At 42.0% G+C, this 19,738-nt stretch overlaps 1 protein-coding gene across 2 annotated transcripts in view; it reads left to right on the forward strand.

The window, feature by feature from the left end:
• The window catches only part of exoc6b (exocyst complex component 6B), an 899,778-nt gene that overhangs the window by 618,840 nt on the left and 261,200 nt on the right, over positions 1 to 19,738 (forward strand). For both annotated transcript variants that reach the window (XM_063047162.1, XM_063047163.1), the window contains exons 16-17: positions 7,924 to 8,035; positions 18,163 to 18,297. In XM_063047162.1, the coding sequence (XP_062903232.1) occupies positions 7,924 to 8,035; positions 18,163 to 18,297 (247 nt within the window). The remainder of the gene's footprint in view (positions 1 to 7,923; positions 8,036 to 18,162; positions 18,298 to 19,738) is intronic.

The following is a 19,738-nucleotide window of genomic DNA, read 5'->3' on the forward strand; positions in this document are numbered from 1 at the left end:
CAATGATGGGGAGGGCTTTAGCTGAATAGTGAACTGAGGAGTTTAAACAAACATCTTACCCTTCAACATACCTGTGGTTGACACCTCAGGAGTGCGGACTAGCATTCACGTAATGTAACCAGTCAAGGCATAGGGAGGGGGAGTGTCTGCTTCTAGTCGCCACCTGATTAGATCTTATCAGCTTGAGAATCCATTAAGTAAAGTCTGTGAAATCTGAGCACACCAAGCTGAATTGGTGAGATACCCAAACACTCCAGACATGGACAGAGTCAGAGAGCAGCGCCTCACTCCATACAATGGCTGAACTCAGCAACGAGACCCACAGCAGTAAATTCCCTTCACATTATGGACTCGGAGAGAATTTCAGAGTCTTGTGCCACAGAAATGCTAACTGCGGGGTTTTCTGTCACTGATCTAAACCCTCAGCCCTCTCGAGCTTAACAGGTAGACAAAACAGCCAAACATATCGTCGGCACCAGTCTACCTGCCATCAAGGTGCCGGAAAAAGGCCAGCAATATCATGAAGTATCCCACCCACCCTGTTCATGAACTGTTTGTCCCACTCCCATCAGGGAAGAGGCTACATAGCATCCACGCCAGGACCACCAGACTCAAAAACAGTTACTTTCAGTGAGGCTGATCAACACCTCCACCCACTAACCCACCCCCCTACGCCCACCTGAACACCTTATGTAGACATTCAGGTACCTAGTGTCACCTTATGGACATACAATCAATCTAGTTATATTTATTGTGTTTTTTATTATTATGTTCTTTATCTTATGGTAGTTTTTGTGCTGCATTTGGAGTAACCATATACAACTCTAAAATTCATTTTCTTGCTGGCATTCACAATGAATACAAAGAAACACAATATAATCAGTGAAAGGCCGCACACAACAAAAACAAACAACCAATGTACAAAAGACAAGAAGAAAAAAATAATAATAGTAATAAAAAAGCAATAAACATAAATCACTTTGGTGAGTGAAGTTGAGTGAAGTTATACCGTCTGGTTCAAGAGCCTGACACTTGTTGGGAATAAGTTGTAATCCTGAAGAAGGGTCTTAGCCCAAAACGTCAACCGTTCTTTTCCATTGATGCTGCCTGACCTGCCGAGACACTGTGTGTGTGTGTTGCTCTGGATTTCCAGCATCAGTAGATTTTCTTGTGTTTGTGAATAATTTGTGTAGAGAAATGACATTAAACAATCTTGAATCTTGAAACAGCAGTAATTTGCCTTTACCTCAAAGAGTACTTTCCCACTAAAGTGTTAACTGCAGGTTTTTCCATCACTGATGTAAAGGTCAACTTGAGAGACCTCTCTAGACCGTCTTACAAGCCATCCCTTCTTATTTATTTCTCTCATGCCTTAATTAGAGTCATTATCTCAGTGGCTTACTTATTTAAATTGTATTATCTGGTTTTATAATGAGAAGCTTGCTTTAACGCTCAGAGAATCTAAGACACTGCAAGGGGCCTAACCAATGGTACAAGGATTCCTTTATGGTAAATCACAGGGGTTTCCTGCATCCACTGATTAGTAAACAACCAGGTCTTAGAGAGTGCCCTTTTTATCAATAACTGATTCCATTGAGAACTTTATTTCAAATAGGAATGCAGCGCAGCCCAATTCCTTTCCCACAATGTAGTACACCAGAGAAACTTTAGCCATCTGTGTTAAATATTAAAAATGTTAATTCTTTACAATACTCAATACACTCAGTGGCCAGTTTATTAGGTATAGGATGTACCTACTGAAGAAGCCACTGAGTGTTTTTCTGCACGTTCGTGTTCTTCTGCTGTAGCCCATCCACTTCAAGGTTCAACATGTTATGTGTTTAGGGATGCTTTTTTCAACATCACTGTTGTAACACGTGGTTGTCTGAGTTAGTGTCACCCTTCCTGTCAGCTTGAACCAGTCTGGCCATTCTCCTCTGACCCCCCCTCATTAACAAGGCATTTTTGCCCACAGAACTATCACTCACTGGATTTTTCTTTTTTGCTTATCACACCATTCTCTGTAAACTCTAGAGACTGTTGTGCATGAAAACCCCAGGAGATCAGCATTTTCTGAGATATTCAAACCACCCTGTCTGTCACCAACAACCACTCCACAGTCAAACCCACTTAGATCACATTTCTTCCCCATTCTGATGTGTGGTCTGAGAAACAAATGAACCTCTTGACCATGCCTGCTTGCTTTTACGCATTGAGTTTCTGCCACATGATTGGCTGATTAGATATTTGCATTAATGAGGTGTACAGGTGTACCTAATCAAGGGGGCACTGAGTAGACGGCACTAAAAGTAACATTGTTCTAATTGGGGTAGTCTTTCAAATGAAATATTCAATTGAACATGTTACTCCAGTTTGCTGCTGGGAAGGAAAGGGAGGAAGGAGGGGCGAGAGGAGGGCAGAGAGAGAAGGAGGAGGGTTGAAGGAGTGAGGAGTAGGGTAGTGAGATAGGGACAAATGGGATAGTGAGAAGGGAAAAGAAAGAAAATGAGTTTAGCTTTATTTGTCACATGTACATCAAAACATATAGTGATACGCATCATTTTGCATCAAATCAAGTCAGTGAGAATTGTTCTGGGGCAGCCTGCAAGAATCACCACGCTTCCAGTGTCAACATAGCATGTGCACAACTTACTAAACCTATCTATAAATCTTTGGAATGTGGGAGGGAGACAGAGCGCCTAGGGGAGACCCTTGTGGTAGATATTACAAACTCCGTACAGTGACGGGAATTGAACCCCAACCTTCTGATCACTGACATTGTAAAGTGCTACACTGAGGCTACGCTGCTGTGCCGAGCCTTTATAACACACTAGATTTGACTTGTATTGTGTGCAGTTCTGGTTGCCATGTGATAGAGATGGAGAAGAGATTCTCCAGGATGGTGTCTGGATTGGAAGACTTTAGATATTGGGAGTGATTGGATACGGTGGGCTTGTTTTCCCTAGTGTGAAGGATGCATAAGAATCTCCTGATGGAGGTACATAAAAGTATAAGATGCGTGGGTGAAGTAGAATGAATCTATTTCCCCTAGTTAGGTTATAGCAGGGTGGTACAGCAGCATAGCAGCTAGTGTAATGCTATTACAGTGTGAAAGCTATGGAGGCCAGGGCTATATTTAAAGTGAAGGTTGATAGGTCGATAGGTTACAGGGTTAGATCAGTGGGTTGCTGGGTGGTGTGGCTCACTAGGCCCCAAGAGCATGCATCTAATAAAAGCAAGTAAAATTGGAGAGTACTGGCTGTTTGGGCCAGAAGGGCCTGTTACCATTCTGTATCTCTAAACTGAAAAAAAAAATTAAAACAGAAGACAAAGGCTTAAGGTGAGTCGAATGAGACACAAAGGGAATTTCAGAGGTAATTTTTTTTTACACACAGGGAGTGATTGATATCTGGAACGCACTGTCAGAGAAGGTGGTGAAATCAGATACAATTGGTACTTGTAGGAGACACATTTAGACAGACATTTGAATAAGCACAGTTCAGCAGAATACAGACTTAGTGCAGGTAAATGGGATTGGTGTAGGTGGACAGAAAGAGTGACATGTATGTGGTGGGCGGACGAGCCCATATCCGTGATCTACAAATCTGTGACTCTGTAGTTTCTTGACACATGAGGTCATATTTTATTGGAAGTATCAAACAAAAGGCATAATTTGGAAGTAGTCAGTAGGTCAGGCAGTATCTGTGAGAAGGAAGCCGAAGGGAACATTTCAGGTTGAAGACCCTTGTGCAGAGGTCTCTGTGCAGCACAGACAGTTCTGAGAGGTGACTTCATATATGTAATGAACAGAAGTTACTGAAAAATACAAAAACACTGCATCAAATGAAAAATGAAGATCTTGAGGGTGTATTGACAGAATGGATTCATTAGCGTCGGAGTGAACATATGTCTCTTGACATTATGCTGATCACGAAACAAGCAAAAAGCTGCTGTATCACAGCAAACTGAAAATTGAAGGTAATTGTGAATATTCAGCAGGATGGATGCAGTAATTTAAGAAAAGGCACGGTATTAAATTTTTAAAGCTTCTGCTGATTACGAAAGCCTGGTGCCAGAACAAATCTACAATGCTGATTGTTTTTATATCTTATATAATAGTATTAAATTTTTAAAGTGTCACTGATGAAAATCTAACACTAGAGCAAAATTAAAATGCTGATTGTTTTTATACCTTACATAAAATCTAAAAAAAAGTTAAAAAGTACTGTAACTTTTCAATGAAAACCCAGCATCATAGGTGGAGACTGAAAACTGGCCATTGTTTGTTGTTGTTCAACAGATGTTTCAGGTATTCTCCAGGTGCTGCTCTGCTGCTTTTGTTATGCTACACGTTATATTTTCATTATATTAATGGTTGTCATAATTTTTTATTTGAAGTACATATTTGTAGTGAACAAGTGTAAGGCAAAGTCTGCTTACCAGTAGCACATAAATTCAGAGTTGGAAATGATGGTGATGTCTATCTCATATTCCCAAATCCAAAAACATCCAAAATCCAAACCACTTCTGGCCCCAAATGTTTTGGAAAAGGGATACTCAATCTGCATAAGATAAATTGATAAATTGATTTATTACAGTCATACAAAAAAAATGAGGGGGATCTCATTGAAACCCATCGAATATTGAAAGGCCTAGGTAGACTGGGTGTGGAGAGGATGTTTCCTATGGTGGGGAGTCCAGGACTAGAGGGCACAGCCTCAGAATACAAGGAGGTTCTCCTGGAACAGAGATGAGGAGGATTTCCTTTGGCCAGAGGGTGGTGAATCTGTGCAATTTATTGCTACCGAAGGCTGTGGAGGCCAAGTCATTTGGTATATTTAAACTGGAGTTTGATAGGTTCATAGTAAGGGTATCAAAGATTATGGGGGGGGAAGGAAAATAGAGTTGAGAAGGTTAATAAATCTTCATGATGGAATGGCGGAGCAGACCGTATAAGCCAAATGGCCTAATTCTATGTCTTATGGTCTGATATACTGAGGCACACTGAAAAATTTGTCTTGCATACCATCCATACGGATCATTTCGATACAACAGTACATTGAGGTATAGTACAAGGGAAAATAATAACAAAATGCAGAATAAGCTGTTAGATTTACAAAGAAAGTGCGGGCAATAATGTGCAAGGGCCATGTCGATGTAAATTGTGAGGTCAAGAGTCCAATTTATCATTCTAAGGAAACATTCAGAAGCTGCCCTTGAGCCTGATGGTATGTGCTATCAGACTTGTGTATCCCCTGCCCAATGGGAGGGGGTTGACGAGAGAATGTCCGGGGTGAGAAATGCGGTTTAAAACTTGACAACATAAGATGTGAGAGAACATATAATTAATGGAAGGAATGTTGAAGCATACCTTCACATTCTCCCTCTCTGAACCTGAAAGGCTTAAAAGCAGTTCTTAGAACAATAGTGCAGAAGAAAGGCATTCCTTCTCTGGAATCTGTGCCAATATTTTGTTTGATTAATCCATTCCTTGCAACAAAACCTTTCTTTCCCCTTCAGGTAGTTATCAAGTTCTTTAGCAGCCTCATTTGAATCTTCCTCCTCCTCCCTTACAAGCACTGTCTTAACGCCTGAACACAAAATTCCCCTCGTTCCCCCTCCCCCCCATTTTCACATTCTGGCTTCTTCCGCCTTCCTTTCTAGTCCTGATGAAAGGTTTTGGCCCAAAACGCTGACTGTTTATTTCTCTCCATAGATGCTGCCTGACCTGCTGAGTTCCTCCAGCATTTTGTGTGTGTTGTTTAATGCCTGAAGACTTTTTTTCTTTTTTTCACCACTGTCTCTTTTTCCATTGTTTAAATCTCTGTCTCGTGTTTTTACAACTAATAAAAGCATGTTTTCTTCTGTCTGGGCCCCTCAAAAGTTTAAACGTTTCCATCCTATCACTTCTCTGGAAAAGCTTTAGGGAGCACAGCATCTCCAGTCCATCCACGTAAATCAAGTCTTTCAATGCCAAGCACAAGAGATTCTGCAGATGCTGGAAATCCAGAGCAGCACACACCAAATGTTGGGGGAGCTCAGCAGATCAGGTAGCATCCATGGAGAGGAATAAACAAGTCAACATTTTGGGATCCCGATGAAGGGTCTCAGCCTGAAATATGGACTGTTTATTTGCCTTCGCAAATGTTGCCTGACCTGCTGAGTTCTTCCAGTATTTTGTGTGTGTGTCAACACTGAGACCATCTTAAAAAGTCTTGTCAGCACCCCTCTAAGCTTTTCACTGACCTAAGATCAGGTAGCCAATTTTAAATGAACAGTGGTGCTATCAGTGGGCTCATACTTACCAGCAGGACTATTATATGGTTTCTTGGTTTATTATGGTCACATGCTCTGAGGTACAATGAAAATCTTTGTTTTGCATACAGATCAGTTCATCACAACAGTGCATTGAGGTAGTACAAGAAAATGAAAGAATGCAGAATCAGAATGAGGATTATTATCACCGACATACAGTACTGTGCAAAGGACTTAGGCGCATATATATAGCTAGGCTGCCTAAGACTTTTGCACATTTCTGTTGTAATTTTATGTATTGCACTGTACTGCTACCGCAAAAAAAAACAAATTCCATGACAAATGTGAGTGATGATAAACCTGATTCTGATCTGGGTCTCTGCTGTGGACTGAGAGTCGGAAAGAGGCAGGGAGAGGGGAATCACGGTTGGGAAAAGGGGAAGGGAGAGGGGAGGGAGCAGGAAGCACCAGAGAGACATTCTGTAATGATCAATAAACCAACTGTTTGGAATCAAATGACCTAGCCCGGTGTCTCAGGGCTTGTGGGTATCTCTGTGAAATTTGTTTTATGCGGCTGCAGTACAGTGCAGTACTTTAAAAAATGGTAAGTTACAAAAATCAGAAATATAAAAAACAATTAAGTCGTGCAAAAAGAGGGCAAAATTGTGAGGTGGTGTTCTTGGGTTCACGGACTGTTCAGAAGGATCATGATGGAGGGGAAGAAGTGTTTACAAAACACATTTAATCTCTTACACATTGGTTGTTTGCCAGTCTTTGTGTGGATTCTGCTGTACTTCTTTGTTTTCCTATGAATGCCTGCAAGAAAATGAATCTCAAGGGAGTGTATGGTGACTATATGTACTTGGGTAATACATTTACTTTGAACTTTGAACATGTCAGGTTTCTATATCTCCTCTCTGATGTTTGCAAAGTGAAGAGGACATGTCCTGAATAGTGCGGGTCCTTCACAATGGATGTTGCCTTCTTGAGGCATGCCCTCAAATGTAAAGGAACATCAGTCATAACTGCTTCATCTGCTCGTACTCACTGTATTTGCCTTTCCAGATTGTTTCTTTCTCCACTTCAATCCTTGCCCCACAAACGTTAACATAACATTCACACAAAGTGAGCATGATGCCAATCCACAGCTGGCACAGTAAGAGGCACCAGGTGCAGAACTTTTCTTTAGAACAGAGATGAGGAGGAATTTTTTCAGCCAGAAGCTGGTGGAATTCTGTGGAATTCATTGCTACAGGTGGCTGTGGGGTATATCATTGGGTATATTTAAAGCAAAGTTTGATAGGTTTTTGATTAGTAAGGATGATAAAAGTTACAGGGAAAAGGCAGGAGAATGGGGTTGACAGCGATAATAAATCAGCCATGATGGAATGGTGGAGTGGATTCAATGGACTGTATGGCCTAATTCTGCTCCAATGTCAACCCCATAGGTGTGGTTAAGGAGGTTTGGAATTTCTGGGCTGGCATCGACTGGACAGTGTAGAAGTAATTCAGTATTTTTCCTGAAATGGAAACTTTTGGTGTTGACACCACGTGCAGGGAAAGGAATGTTCTCAGTTTCTCAAAATTAACCGCATCTTAATGGACACAACCATAATCTGGGAGTGACGCATGTACGGAATGACTTAAAAGAGAATTTTTTTTTCTTAGCTCAACAGAAGTAGACGACATGATCCGAAAATCTACCAATCTCCTGATGACCAGGACTCTAAGCAACTGTTTACAAAATGTCATCAAGAAACAACATGTGGGTCTTACTGAGGTGAGTCTTCCTGCACTCCCCTTCATTGTCTGGATTTAACAGGTAGGTAGAGCATCATAGTGATTAAAACACCAACAGAGACCATTCCAACCTATCTCTGTGCCCAGGTACTCCAGCCAAATTTACTCACAATCTTTGACAGCTCTGGGCCTATACTCACTGGAATTCAGAAGAATGGGGGGGGGGGGGATCTCAGTGAAACTTATGGAATGTTGAAAGGCCTCAATAGAGTGGATGTGGAAAGGATGTTTCCTATCATGGGGGGCTCTAGGACCAGAGGGCACAGCCTCAAAATAGAGGGACATCCGTCTAGAATGGAGAAGAGGAGGGATTTCTTCAGCCAGAAAGTTGTGAATCTGTGGAATTCATTGCCACAGGCGGCTGTGGAGGTCAAGTCAATGGGTATACTTAAGGTAGAGGTTGATAGATTCTTGATTAGTCAGGGGTGAAGGGAAATGTGAATGTAACCCTCCGGTTCTGTCGGCTGTGTAAAGCCTAGGGAAGACAATCTCTGGCCCTACCAAACGTATGAGATTGAGGTACAAAACCTCCTGTTTGTGTGCGTACTGCGTGATGTGTTACCCTGTTACAAATCAGTACCACGAAATAACAGACAGCAGTCCATATGCAATTAAATGATTTAGCTTTATAATTCTTAATTTGACTAAAGGGCTAGTAAAGTAAAACAAAAAGAAAAGGGCCCATTTTAATGAAACAGTCTAATGTGCACAAGTTGGAGCTCATGGTTTCCCTTCCGCTGGTCCTCCATCGATTTCCCCGGGCTTCATCGACTCCCAGCGCACTCCAAGTCCACTCCTTTCTGGTGTCTACGACCTCTCTTTTTAGACATCTTTTCTCCCCATCTTCCGCCGAACAGAAGACCCAGATCACCTCGGTCTCAGGCACACAACAAGAAAAGACACTCCCTTCGTTGGGCGGCGCACATTCCAAAGACCCCGTTATCTCCAGCCATTACTCAAACACTGCTGCTACAGAAAATCCATTACATTAGCAATGCTTCTACAGAAAGACCATTACATTAGCAGTGAAACCTTCCTCGGGGGTTACATGAAGGAGGCAGGAGATTGGGGCTGAAGGAGAAATAGAACAGCCATGATGAAATGGTGGCACAGACTCAAAGGGCCAAAATGACCTAATTCTGCTCCAATGTTCTATAATCCTATGGTCTCATTAGCTAACTCATATGTAATATTTTTGACCCAAGACTGGTAATATATTAATGCTAAAAAGCATATCTTACGAAGTTGTGGTGGGTTTGAGCTAGGGCTTTTCTCTTTGGAGCAATGGAGGATGAGAGGTGACTTGATAGAGGGGTATAAATTGATAGGAGGCATAGATTGAGTGGTAAAGGATTATAGGTTACAGGGAGGTGGCTGATGAATGGGGTTGAAGCAAATCAACAAATGATAAGGGGCACAGATCGAGAGTGGTCAGCCAGAGACCTTCATGTAGGGCGGAAATGGCTAATGTAAGGGGACATCATTTTCAGCTGACTGGGGGCAAGTTCTTTATACAAAGAGTGGTGGGTGCATGGAACACCCTGCCAGTGGTAGAGGCAGATATGTTAGGGGCATTTAAGAAACTCTTAGATAGGCACATCAATGATTAAGAAATTAACGGAAGTAGTAGATTGATCTTAGAATATATTAAAAGGTTGGCACAACATCATGGGTCTAAGAGCCTGTATTGTGCTTTAATGCTTTATTTTTTATGTTCTAATAATGTTGAATAATATTGAATGTTTTTTGTTGCATGTCGTGCCAACACATCACAGCAAATTCCTAATACATGTAAATGTACAGTATATAGCAAATAAATTGATCTTTGATCCTACTATTGAAGGAAACAAGTTGCATCAGCCTGTACTGGTCTGAATACATCTATTGAGTGTTCCCTGTGGCGTTACGTTTCAGGTTATTGCAGAGTAAATTCTGTCTCAGGGTAGAAAATTATCATGTCTTAGGGCAGTTCAGTACCATTGTGGTCACCGGGACACTTTACAGCACCAACAATCAGTGATCAGGGTTCAATTCCCACCACTGTCTGTAAGGTGTTTGTACAGTTTCCACGTGACCATGTGCGTTTCCTCCAGGTGCTCTGGTTTCCTCCCACATTCCAAATATGTACAGGTTAGCGTTAGTAACCTCTGCTCCAGTGAGAACAGAGCTAGAGTCATTTGTGTCAATGACCAGCACAGTCCGAGGATGTGCTGGGGGCAGCCCGCAAGCATCGCCAGGCTTCTGGTGCCAGCATTGCTTATCCACAGCATGCTACCCGTACGTCTTTAGACTGTGGGAGGAAACCAGAGCACCTGGTCACAGGTAGAACGTAGAAACTCCTTATAGACAGTGGTGGGAATTAAACCCTAATTGCTGGCGCTGTAAAGCACTTCACTAACTGCGACACAGATGTGCCACGCATAACTACTTGACAGTCAACATGGACTAAGGCCTGTCTCAGTGCTGTGCCTCTGCCTCATTGTGTCACTGGAATGTCGGCCTAGGTTGCCTGCTTGTGTCTGCAGAGAGGGGCAGAAATGCGGGGGCTACCACTCAGTGACCACAGCTGACCTCGGCTGGGTGCAGAGTGCAGTCCTTTCACTCTACATCAACATGTTCCCTGGTGTTTCAAGGTGCGTGTTTATACAGCACAACTCTCAGCTGCAGAGTCAAAATCAGAGTCTTTTTATTTTACCACATGGAGCCCAATTTTCTGTTCACTTAGTTATGACTTCTGGTGAGTTTAACGCATTGTTACTATTTCCATGAAAACATATGCTTAGTAGCCACTTTATTAGCTACGGGAGTGGAAAGCGGTCTGGTCTTCTGCTGCTGTACTTCAAGGTCCGACATCTTGAGCATTCAGAGATGCTCTTCTGCACACCACTTCTGTGATGTGTGGTTACTTGAGCTACTGTCGCCTTCCTGTCAGCTTGAACCAGTCTGACCATTCTCCTCTGACCTCTCTCATTAACAAGGCGTTTTTGCTCACAGAGCTGCTGCTCCACTGGATGTTTTTTGTTTATCACACCACTCTCTGTAAACTCCGGAGACTATTGTGCATTAAAATCCCAGGAGATCAGCAGTTTCTGAGATACTCAAACCTCCCCATCTAACACCAACAACCATTCCATGGTCACAGTCACTTACATGACATTTCTTCCCTATTCTGATGTTTGGTCTGAACAGCAACTGAACCTCTTGACCACATGATTGCCTTATTAGATATTTACACTAACGAGCAGATGTACCTCATCAAGTGGTCACTGAATGTAAATACAATGAAAAAATGTTTTTAATTTCCACTCCAAATTGCTCAGAAGTTCTCTAGGGATAACACATAGTCACACAGCACAGAAATAGGCCCGTTTAGCCCTGCTGGTCCATGCTAACCAAGCTCGTCCCATTTGCCTGTGTTGGGCCATGTCCCTCGAAATCTTTCCAATCCATGTACCTGTCCGACTGCCTTTTAAATTCAAAGTCAATGTATTATCAAAGAACATACATGTCACCATAATACAACCCTGAGATTCATTATCTTATGGACACATTCAACAAATCTTTAGAATAATAACTATAACAGGATCAATGAAAGATCCTCCAACCAGGGAGTTCAACCAGAGTGCAGAAGACAATGCACAAAGAAGAAACAATAATAATAAATAAATATGTAATAGATATCGAGAACATGGGATGAAGAGTCCTTGAAAGTGAGTCCATTGGTAGTGGAAACAGTTCAATAATGGGGCAAGTGAAGTTATCCTTACTGGCTCTAGAGCCTGATAGTTGAGGGATAATAACTGTTCTTGAACTTGGTGGTGTGGGTCCTGAAGCTCCTGTACCACCTTCCTGATGACAGCATTGAGAAGAGAGCCTGGCCTGGGTGGTGGGCTTCCTTGATAACGGATGCTGCTTTCCGTGACAGCGCTCCGTGTAGATGGGCTCAGTGATTTATTTTGAAAGCAGAAACTTCCCGGAAAGGAGACTATAGTTCAGCAGACTGCTGTCCATCGAATGAGAGAGTTACCTCAACTGCTGCCATGTCGGCAACTGGATTTGAAAAAGCTTCTTGCTGGAAACAACAATTTTCAGGCTCAAACTATTATAATTGTTGAGGTAATGAAATGCACTGTAAGTGGATCATTGAAGACCCAACCACAAAAAGACCATAAAGCATAGGAGCAGAATTAGACGATTTCCCACACCGAGTTTGCTTCACCACTTGATCATAGATAATTTATTATCCCTCTCAACCCCATTCTCTTGCCTTCTCACCGTAACCTATGATATCCTTACCAAATGAGAATCTATCAACCTCTGCTTTAAATATACCCAATAAATTGGCCTCCACAGCCGTCTGTGGAAATGAATTTCACAGATTCACCACCCTCTGGCGAAAGGAATTCCTCCACATCTCTGATCTAGTTGGACATTCCTCTATTCTGAGGCTGTGTCCTCTGGTCCTAGACTCCCCCTTTCTCTCCATGTCACAGATATGTTCCCTCTCAAAATTATGTCATGCTTTAGGAAAATTTTTAATATATTTCAGTGAGATTTCTTCTGATTTCTTTTATTCACTGAGGAATACTTAATCTTCCCCTGTCACCCAGAAATTGGTATAGCAAGCTTTTGATGCATTTCCTCAAAAAGTAAGTCATCCTTTGGTTGGATAATGAGATGGAAACAGTTCACAGTGTTCAATGTCAAGTAACAGTTGAGTTTATTGTCATATGCACAAGTATATACAGTATGTGTGCATAGGTGCAATGAAAAACATGCTTACGGCAGCGCTACTAGCACATAGCATCAGATAAGCAGCATTTACAAAAAAAGATAAATTAAACAAGCGTAATTTACCAAATCCAGTGTGGAGACTGCCTCAGGAGTGGAGGAGACAGGGAGAAAACTATCCACGAGACTACATGAACATCAACTAGCCTTAAGACACGATCCTCTGTCGCTTATCTCAGTACATGAAGATCAAGAAGACCACAAGTTCATCCTGGAAACTACAAAATTCCAGCAGAAGCAGGAAAGAAGAAATCAAGAGAAATCTCAGAAGCTTAGTTCTCAACAGAAGACTCTATTAACAAGCTTATTGAAATGGGTGCAATATATGAACCTATGCATTTGCAGGATTGCAGACAGCTGAGGAACTAGAGCTTACAACAACCGATACCCACTGATACGGGCCATTGGAGATCTCTCGGTTATCCAGTTAGCCAGGACCCAGTGGAGGATAACAGCCAGTCAATCAGAACTACGAGTCGGACCAATATAAGTGTGAGCACTTGGCAGAACCAGCACTCAATCGTGCAATGATGATGTCACTTTGACTGGTGATGAAACATTTAGATTATGAAGACACGTAGTCCTCTTTTATTGTCATTTAGTAATACATGCATTAAGAAATGATACAATATTTCCTCCGGTGTGATATCACAGAAACACGGGACAGACCAAGACTGAAAAAACTGACAAAACTACATAATTATAACATATAGTTACAACAGTGCAACAATGCCATAACTTGATGAAGAAGACCATGAGCACAGTAAAGTTCCAAGTTTCTCAAATGTCCCACATCTCACGCAGACGGGAGAAGGAAGAAAAACTCTCCCCGCCATGCTGACCACAATCCGACTGAGTCATCCAAAAACTTCGAGCTCTGATCAGCTCTCCGACACCGAGTACTGAGCGCCATCTCTGTCCGAGCGATTCAACCTCCTTCTTGGTCGCCAAAAGCAGGCAAGGCCGGGGATTTTGAGGCCTACCCTCCGAAAGATTCCCGAACACCCAGTAACGACAGCAGCGAATGGGCGTTTCAGAAATTTCTCCAAATGTTCCTCTGTGGTTTCACGTTCATTCTCCATCAAATCAGAATTGTCCATGGCCCCTATTTAACAGATACAATATCATTTTTCACCAGAGGGCTGCGCACACGCAGGCGCGCCGCCATCTTCTCCTCCCACCTCTTCTCCCGGCTTGGCAAACAAGCAGCCCACCCGAGCCTCCCAATCATTTCAACTATTCACAGTTTTTCAATAAACAGCACAATAAGAGCAAACACGAAGTCATTTTAGTGATTAAAAACTCAGTGTTGCTCAACTGTAGTGATTAATGTTTTGCCAGTGGTTCAAGAGTCAAATGGTTGAAGGGATGTAGTTCTTCCCACACCACCAGGATCAGGAACAGTTATTACCATCAAACAGCAGGCTCCTGAACCAGTGTGGATAACTTCACTCACCTCAACACTAAACTGATTCCATAACCTATGGACTCACTTTCAAGGAAGAAGCTGTTCTCCGCATTGGTGAAGAGGTCAGGAATTGGGAGATCTAGATCAACACATCTACAAGAAAGCAGCATCCATGATCAAGGACCCCCACCATCCAGGTCATTCTCCCTTCTCACTACTACCATTGCTCAGGAGGTAAAGAGCCTTTGGTCCCACACCATCAGGAACAGTTATTACCCTTCAATCATCAGGCTCTTGAACCACTGTGGATAAATTTCATTAACCTGAATGCTGAACCAATCTCTGAACACAACCTACAGGCTCACTTTCAAGAACTCCATAATTCATGTCTTCTATATTTATTTATTTACTTCTTAATTATTTGTTTGTTGTATTTGTACATTGTGTGTTCATAAGCACATTGGTTGTTTGTCAGTCTTTGTAGTTTTCATTGATTTTATTGTATTTCTTTGTTCCACTGTGAATGCCTGCGAGTTGTATAAAGTAACATATGTGTACTTTGATAATAAATTTTCTTTAAACTGTTCTTGACCCTGGTGCTGTGGGACTTCAGGGTTCTGTACCTCCTGCCCGATGGTTGCTGTGAGAAGATGGCAAGGTCCAGATGTTGAGGATCTCGAGAAACAAGAAACAAGATGCTGGAATTTGGAGCAAAAATAGAAAGAGCTGCAGGAAGAAGTCAGCGGGTCAGGCTGCGTCATTGGAAGGAAACCAACTGGAGGATTTTGCAGCTGAACGGCACTTTATGTTTTCTTTTGTAATATATACTATGAATGTTTTGATTAAAAATTGAAAATCACATACGTTCGATTTTACTTATTAGTTGAAAAGTATAATGAAATACACCACAGCAAAGAAAATCTTTCATGTTTCATAATCTTTTAAACTTAGTTGGCACCGGTGTTCAGTGGGCTGGTGGTTTATTAACAACGAGCTACCAACACTGTTACAATTTGTAATAGTGTTGTAACTTGAAACACTGACGATCTGAATATGTTGAAGCTCTGAAATGTTTCAAAGTAAATGTGGTATGTATATTTAGAAAATTTATGGATTATAGTCATTAACACATAATTAATTATGAAGTATTTCACAATTAGATTAACAGATTTCAAAGTTATATTTGCATAATTTCAAAATGTTATTAACATAATTTCATGATTATATTAACATTGTATAAAAGAAAACCCCTGCTACACAGCAATAAAGTCTACGTGCGTGGGAGCATTTCAGTTACTGAGCGGCCACGCACCCGCACAGCTTTGAGGGAGCAGTGGTAGAGGGAATGTATAACTCACTAAGGATGTTTATAGTTGCAATGTCTCTAACATAGCAAGCATTTTGCAGTGAAGATCACATGAAAAACTTACTTTTCTAAATGCTTGCTCTAACTGTATGTTCGATTTGTGCTCCTTCACAAGCACATTCAGTTCCGTCTAAGTTCCAACATTTCACACTCTCCCACCTTTTAAAAATATTCTGTTTTTCCTACAAAAATAAGAGGATAATCTTGCATTTCTCCATATCGTTCTCCATCTGTCAGGTTTTTGTATACTAACCTGTGAGATTCTTTGCAAAATACTGTACCTCTTCAGCAATCTTGGATCTATTGTGGTCAGTACTCTTGTCTCTTCTCCAAGGATCGTCACCCTGTCGTGATGGAGGGGCTTGTGAGCTCCTGAGTGGAGTGTCATCGGGTGCTTTAGCTCCTGGTAGATCATCCATGGTGATAAGGTCAAAGGGGTGGTTCCAGACAAAGAGTGATCTACCCAAGACTTCAATTATGGACTTGGCGGAAAATGCCGACACATCCCAATGGCAGTGAAGGTGGAGGAAGGCTGCAGCAGTGAAGTGTCCCCAATCATCTTACGTTCCATATCACTGGACCCTGACCCCCGATCTGTCAAAGACCGTGTGGTGGCTGCCCGTGCATCCACCTCCACACATTGAACAAAGTCACACATAGGCATTCTCCATTAAAGGAATCCACACTAACATTCCGGATCTCCAGGCCTCCAGTCCTTGTCCCTGGATTTTCAGATTTGCAGATGTCATGCATCCAATACCTTATAAAGCTGCAGTATTATATTGTTTCTTTTATATTCTGGTTGAAATGAATGCTTACATTGCACTTGTCTTCCTGTCCCACAAAGTTAACCTGCAGAAGAGTTGAACTCCTGACTTCACAATCGACCTCGTAAGGATCTTGCACTTTTTCATTTACGTGCGCTACACTTTTTCAGTAACTTTTACCCTTTATTCCGCATTGTTATTGTTTTACCTTGTTCTAGCTCAGTGCACTGCGTAATGATTTTATCTGTATGCTAGAAAAGCTTTTACTGTATCTTGGTACATGTGACAATAACAAACCAATTCCAATACCACTCTTTAGAGAAGTTCGTGTACCAGAGAGCAATTTACCCCAGGGCTATAGTTAATTTTCTTTCAGTTTTAAGGACTCAGAAACCAAAGGGCATTGATTCACTCAAAGGGGAGACTACAGATCTGGAAATCTGAGATCCCAAAGCAGAGAAGGTGAAGAGGGAATTTTAAAAGCATTCCTTTGAAGTAATGGAGGATTCTTATAGGGAATGATTACTCCCTCTGGGTGGAGATGAGTGATGGAACAGTCTGTGGTTTCATGACCATGAGGACTGATAGAGCTCAGAATATTCCATTTTTTAAATTTTATGTTTATTTTAGCAATAGTGAAGTGTAGGCCCTTTGAGCTAGACCACCCCAGCAACCCCACAACCCTGATTAACCCTAACCTAATCACAGGACAACGTACAATGACCAATTAACCTAACCGGTACATCTTTGGACTGTGAGAGGAAAGTGAAGCACCCAGCGAAAACCCACACTTTCCACGGGGAGGACGTACAGAGACTCCTTACAGAACAGCACTGGAATTGAACCTCAAACTCCAGAATGTCCCAAACTGTAATAGCATCGTGCTAACCACTATGCTAGTGTTACACCCAAATACCCTTTTGCTGAAGGGCAATTGAAGCAGAGGGTCCTAACACTGATTTTTAAGGGTGAGTGGGAAATACAAGCCTCTGGAGGTGACTACAATTCAGATTAAGTTCAAAGCTCAAAGTAAATTTATTATCGAAGTACATATATGGTACCGTATGTAATAAAGATTCATTTTCTTGGAATATGCAGTAAATCCAATAAACATAATAGAATGAATGGAAGACTACACCCAACAGGGCAGACAATCAGTGTGCAAAAGACAATAAATTGTGCAAATACAAAACAAAAAAAAACAAAGAAATAACAATAATAAGAAATAAACATCGGGAACATGAAATGAAGAGTCCTTGAGGGTGAGTTCACAAGTTGTGGGAACAGTTCAGTGATGTGGCAAGTGAAGTTTTCTTTTTTAATTCAAGAACCTGATGGTTGAAGAGTAATGTTTGTTCCAGAATCTGGTGGTGTGCATCCTGAGTCTCCTGTACTTTCTTCCTGATGGCAGCAGCAAGAAGATAGCAGGTCCTTGGTGGTGGGGCTCCCTGATGATGGATGTTGCAACAATGCTCCATTTAGATGTGCTCAGTGGGGAGGGAGGACTTTACCTGTGATGGACTGGGCCATATCCACACCCTTTTTGTAGGCTTTCCTATTCAAGGGCATTGGTATTTCCATGCAAAGCTGTGATGCAGCCAGTCAGTACACTCTCCACCACACATCTATCAAAGTTTGTCAAAGTTTTAGATGTCTTGCCGAATCTTTGCATACTTCTAAGGAAGTATGAAGATTCTGATTCTGATTATTTGCTCAGGACTCTCGGTGGCTTCATCCAGTTATTAATGAGGCTTTTTCTTGTCTTCCCTTTGCAGCTCGTACAAATTATCATCAACATGACACACCTGGAGCGGTCCTGCAAGTTCCTGGAGGAATTCATCACCAACATCACCAATGTACCACCAGAAACTGTTCATGCTACCAAGCTCTATGGCACAGCAACCTTCAAGGTAACAGTAAGTCTTCATATTGGAAAAAGTTAGGAAGTTGGTAAATTGGTTTATTTTATTTAGTGGTAGAGCACATAACAGTCCTTCCAGCCCACGAGCAACCCACCTACATAATCCTAGCCTGATCGCTGGACAATTTACATTGCCCAATTAACCTACTAACCGGAACATCTTCGGAATGTGGGAGAAACTGTAGAACCAGGAGGAAACCCACGCATTCATGAAGAGGGCATACAAAGTCCTTACAGGGGACGCTGGAATTGAGTTCTGAACTCAGATGCCCCGAGCTGTAATATCATCGTTCAAATCGTGTATGCTATCTTGGTGCCCACATGTACCAAGATACAGTGAAAAACTTTGTATTGCCTACCAGTCTTACAGATCATTTCACCACATCAGTACATTGAGGTAGTACAAGGGGAAACAAGATCAGAATGCAGAATAGTGTGCTACACTTACAGGCAAAGTGCTGACCAGACAGACAGTAAGACATAAGGCCCATGACGAGGTAGATTGTGGAGTCAAGAAGCCACCTTCTCGATCTAGGTTGGTTGGTAAAGGGAACGAGTTGCCAGAGGAAGTTGTAGAGATGGATTCAATTGTGGCATTCTAGAGGTATTTAGACAGGTAGTGTACATGGATAGGAAAAGCATGGGAGAAAGACTGGCAGCTGGGTCTAGCTCAGGATGGCAAGATTATAAGAGGACTGGAAAATAAGAACAAGGATGTAATGCAGAAGCTTTAAAAGGCATCGGTCAGACTGCAGTTGGGGCATTATGAGCAGTTTTGCGCCCGTTATCTGGAAAAAAAGATGTACTGGGGAGAGGACGTTCATGAGAATGATTCTGGGAAAGAAGGGGTTAATCCACGAGGAGCGTTTGATGGCTCTGGGCCTGTATTCATTGGAGTTTAGAAGAATAAAGGGATCTTATTGAAAACTATAGAATATAAAAAGATCTAGATAGAGTGGATGTGGAGAGGATGCTTCCCATAATGGGGGAGACTAGAATCAGAAGACAAAGCCTCAGAATAGAGGGACGTCCAGTTAGAACAGAGATGAGGAGGAATTCCTTTAGTGAGAGGGTGGTGAATCTGTGGAATTCATTGCGTAGACGGCTGTTGAGGCCAAGTCATTGGGTATATTTAAAGAAGAGTTGATAGGTTTGTGATTAGTCAGGGAGAAGGGAGGAGAATGGGGTTGAGAAGGAAAATAAATCAGCTGTGATGGAATGGTTGAGCAGATCGATGCTCCTATGTCTTATGCTGTTATGGCCTAATGACACCTTGGTCAGCATGGATGAGCTGGGCTGAAGGGCCTGTATAACTCTATGACTGTAAAAGAGAATTTTATAGGGACTGAGGAGTAAAGGGGTACAGAGAGGGAGATTGGATTATTCTACCAAGGACAGGAAGCCATGACTTTGTGCTGTGACAGAGAATG

The sequence above is a fragment of the Mobula hypostoma genome, chromosome 4 (assembly GCF_963921235.1).
Source record: "Mobula hypostoma chromosome 4, sMobHyp1.1, whole genome shotgun sequence".
In the NCBI taxonomy this organism is placed as follows: Eukaryota; Metazoa; Chordata; class Chondrichthyes; order Myliobatiformes; family Myliobatidae; genus Mobula; species Mobula hypostoma.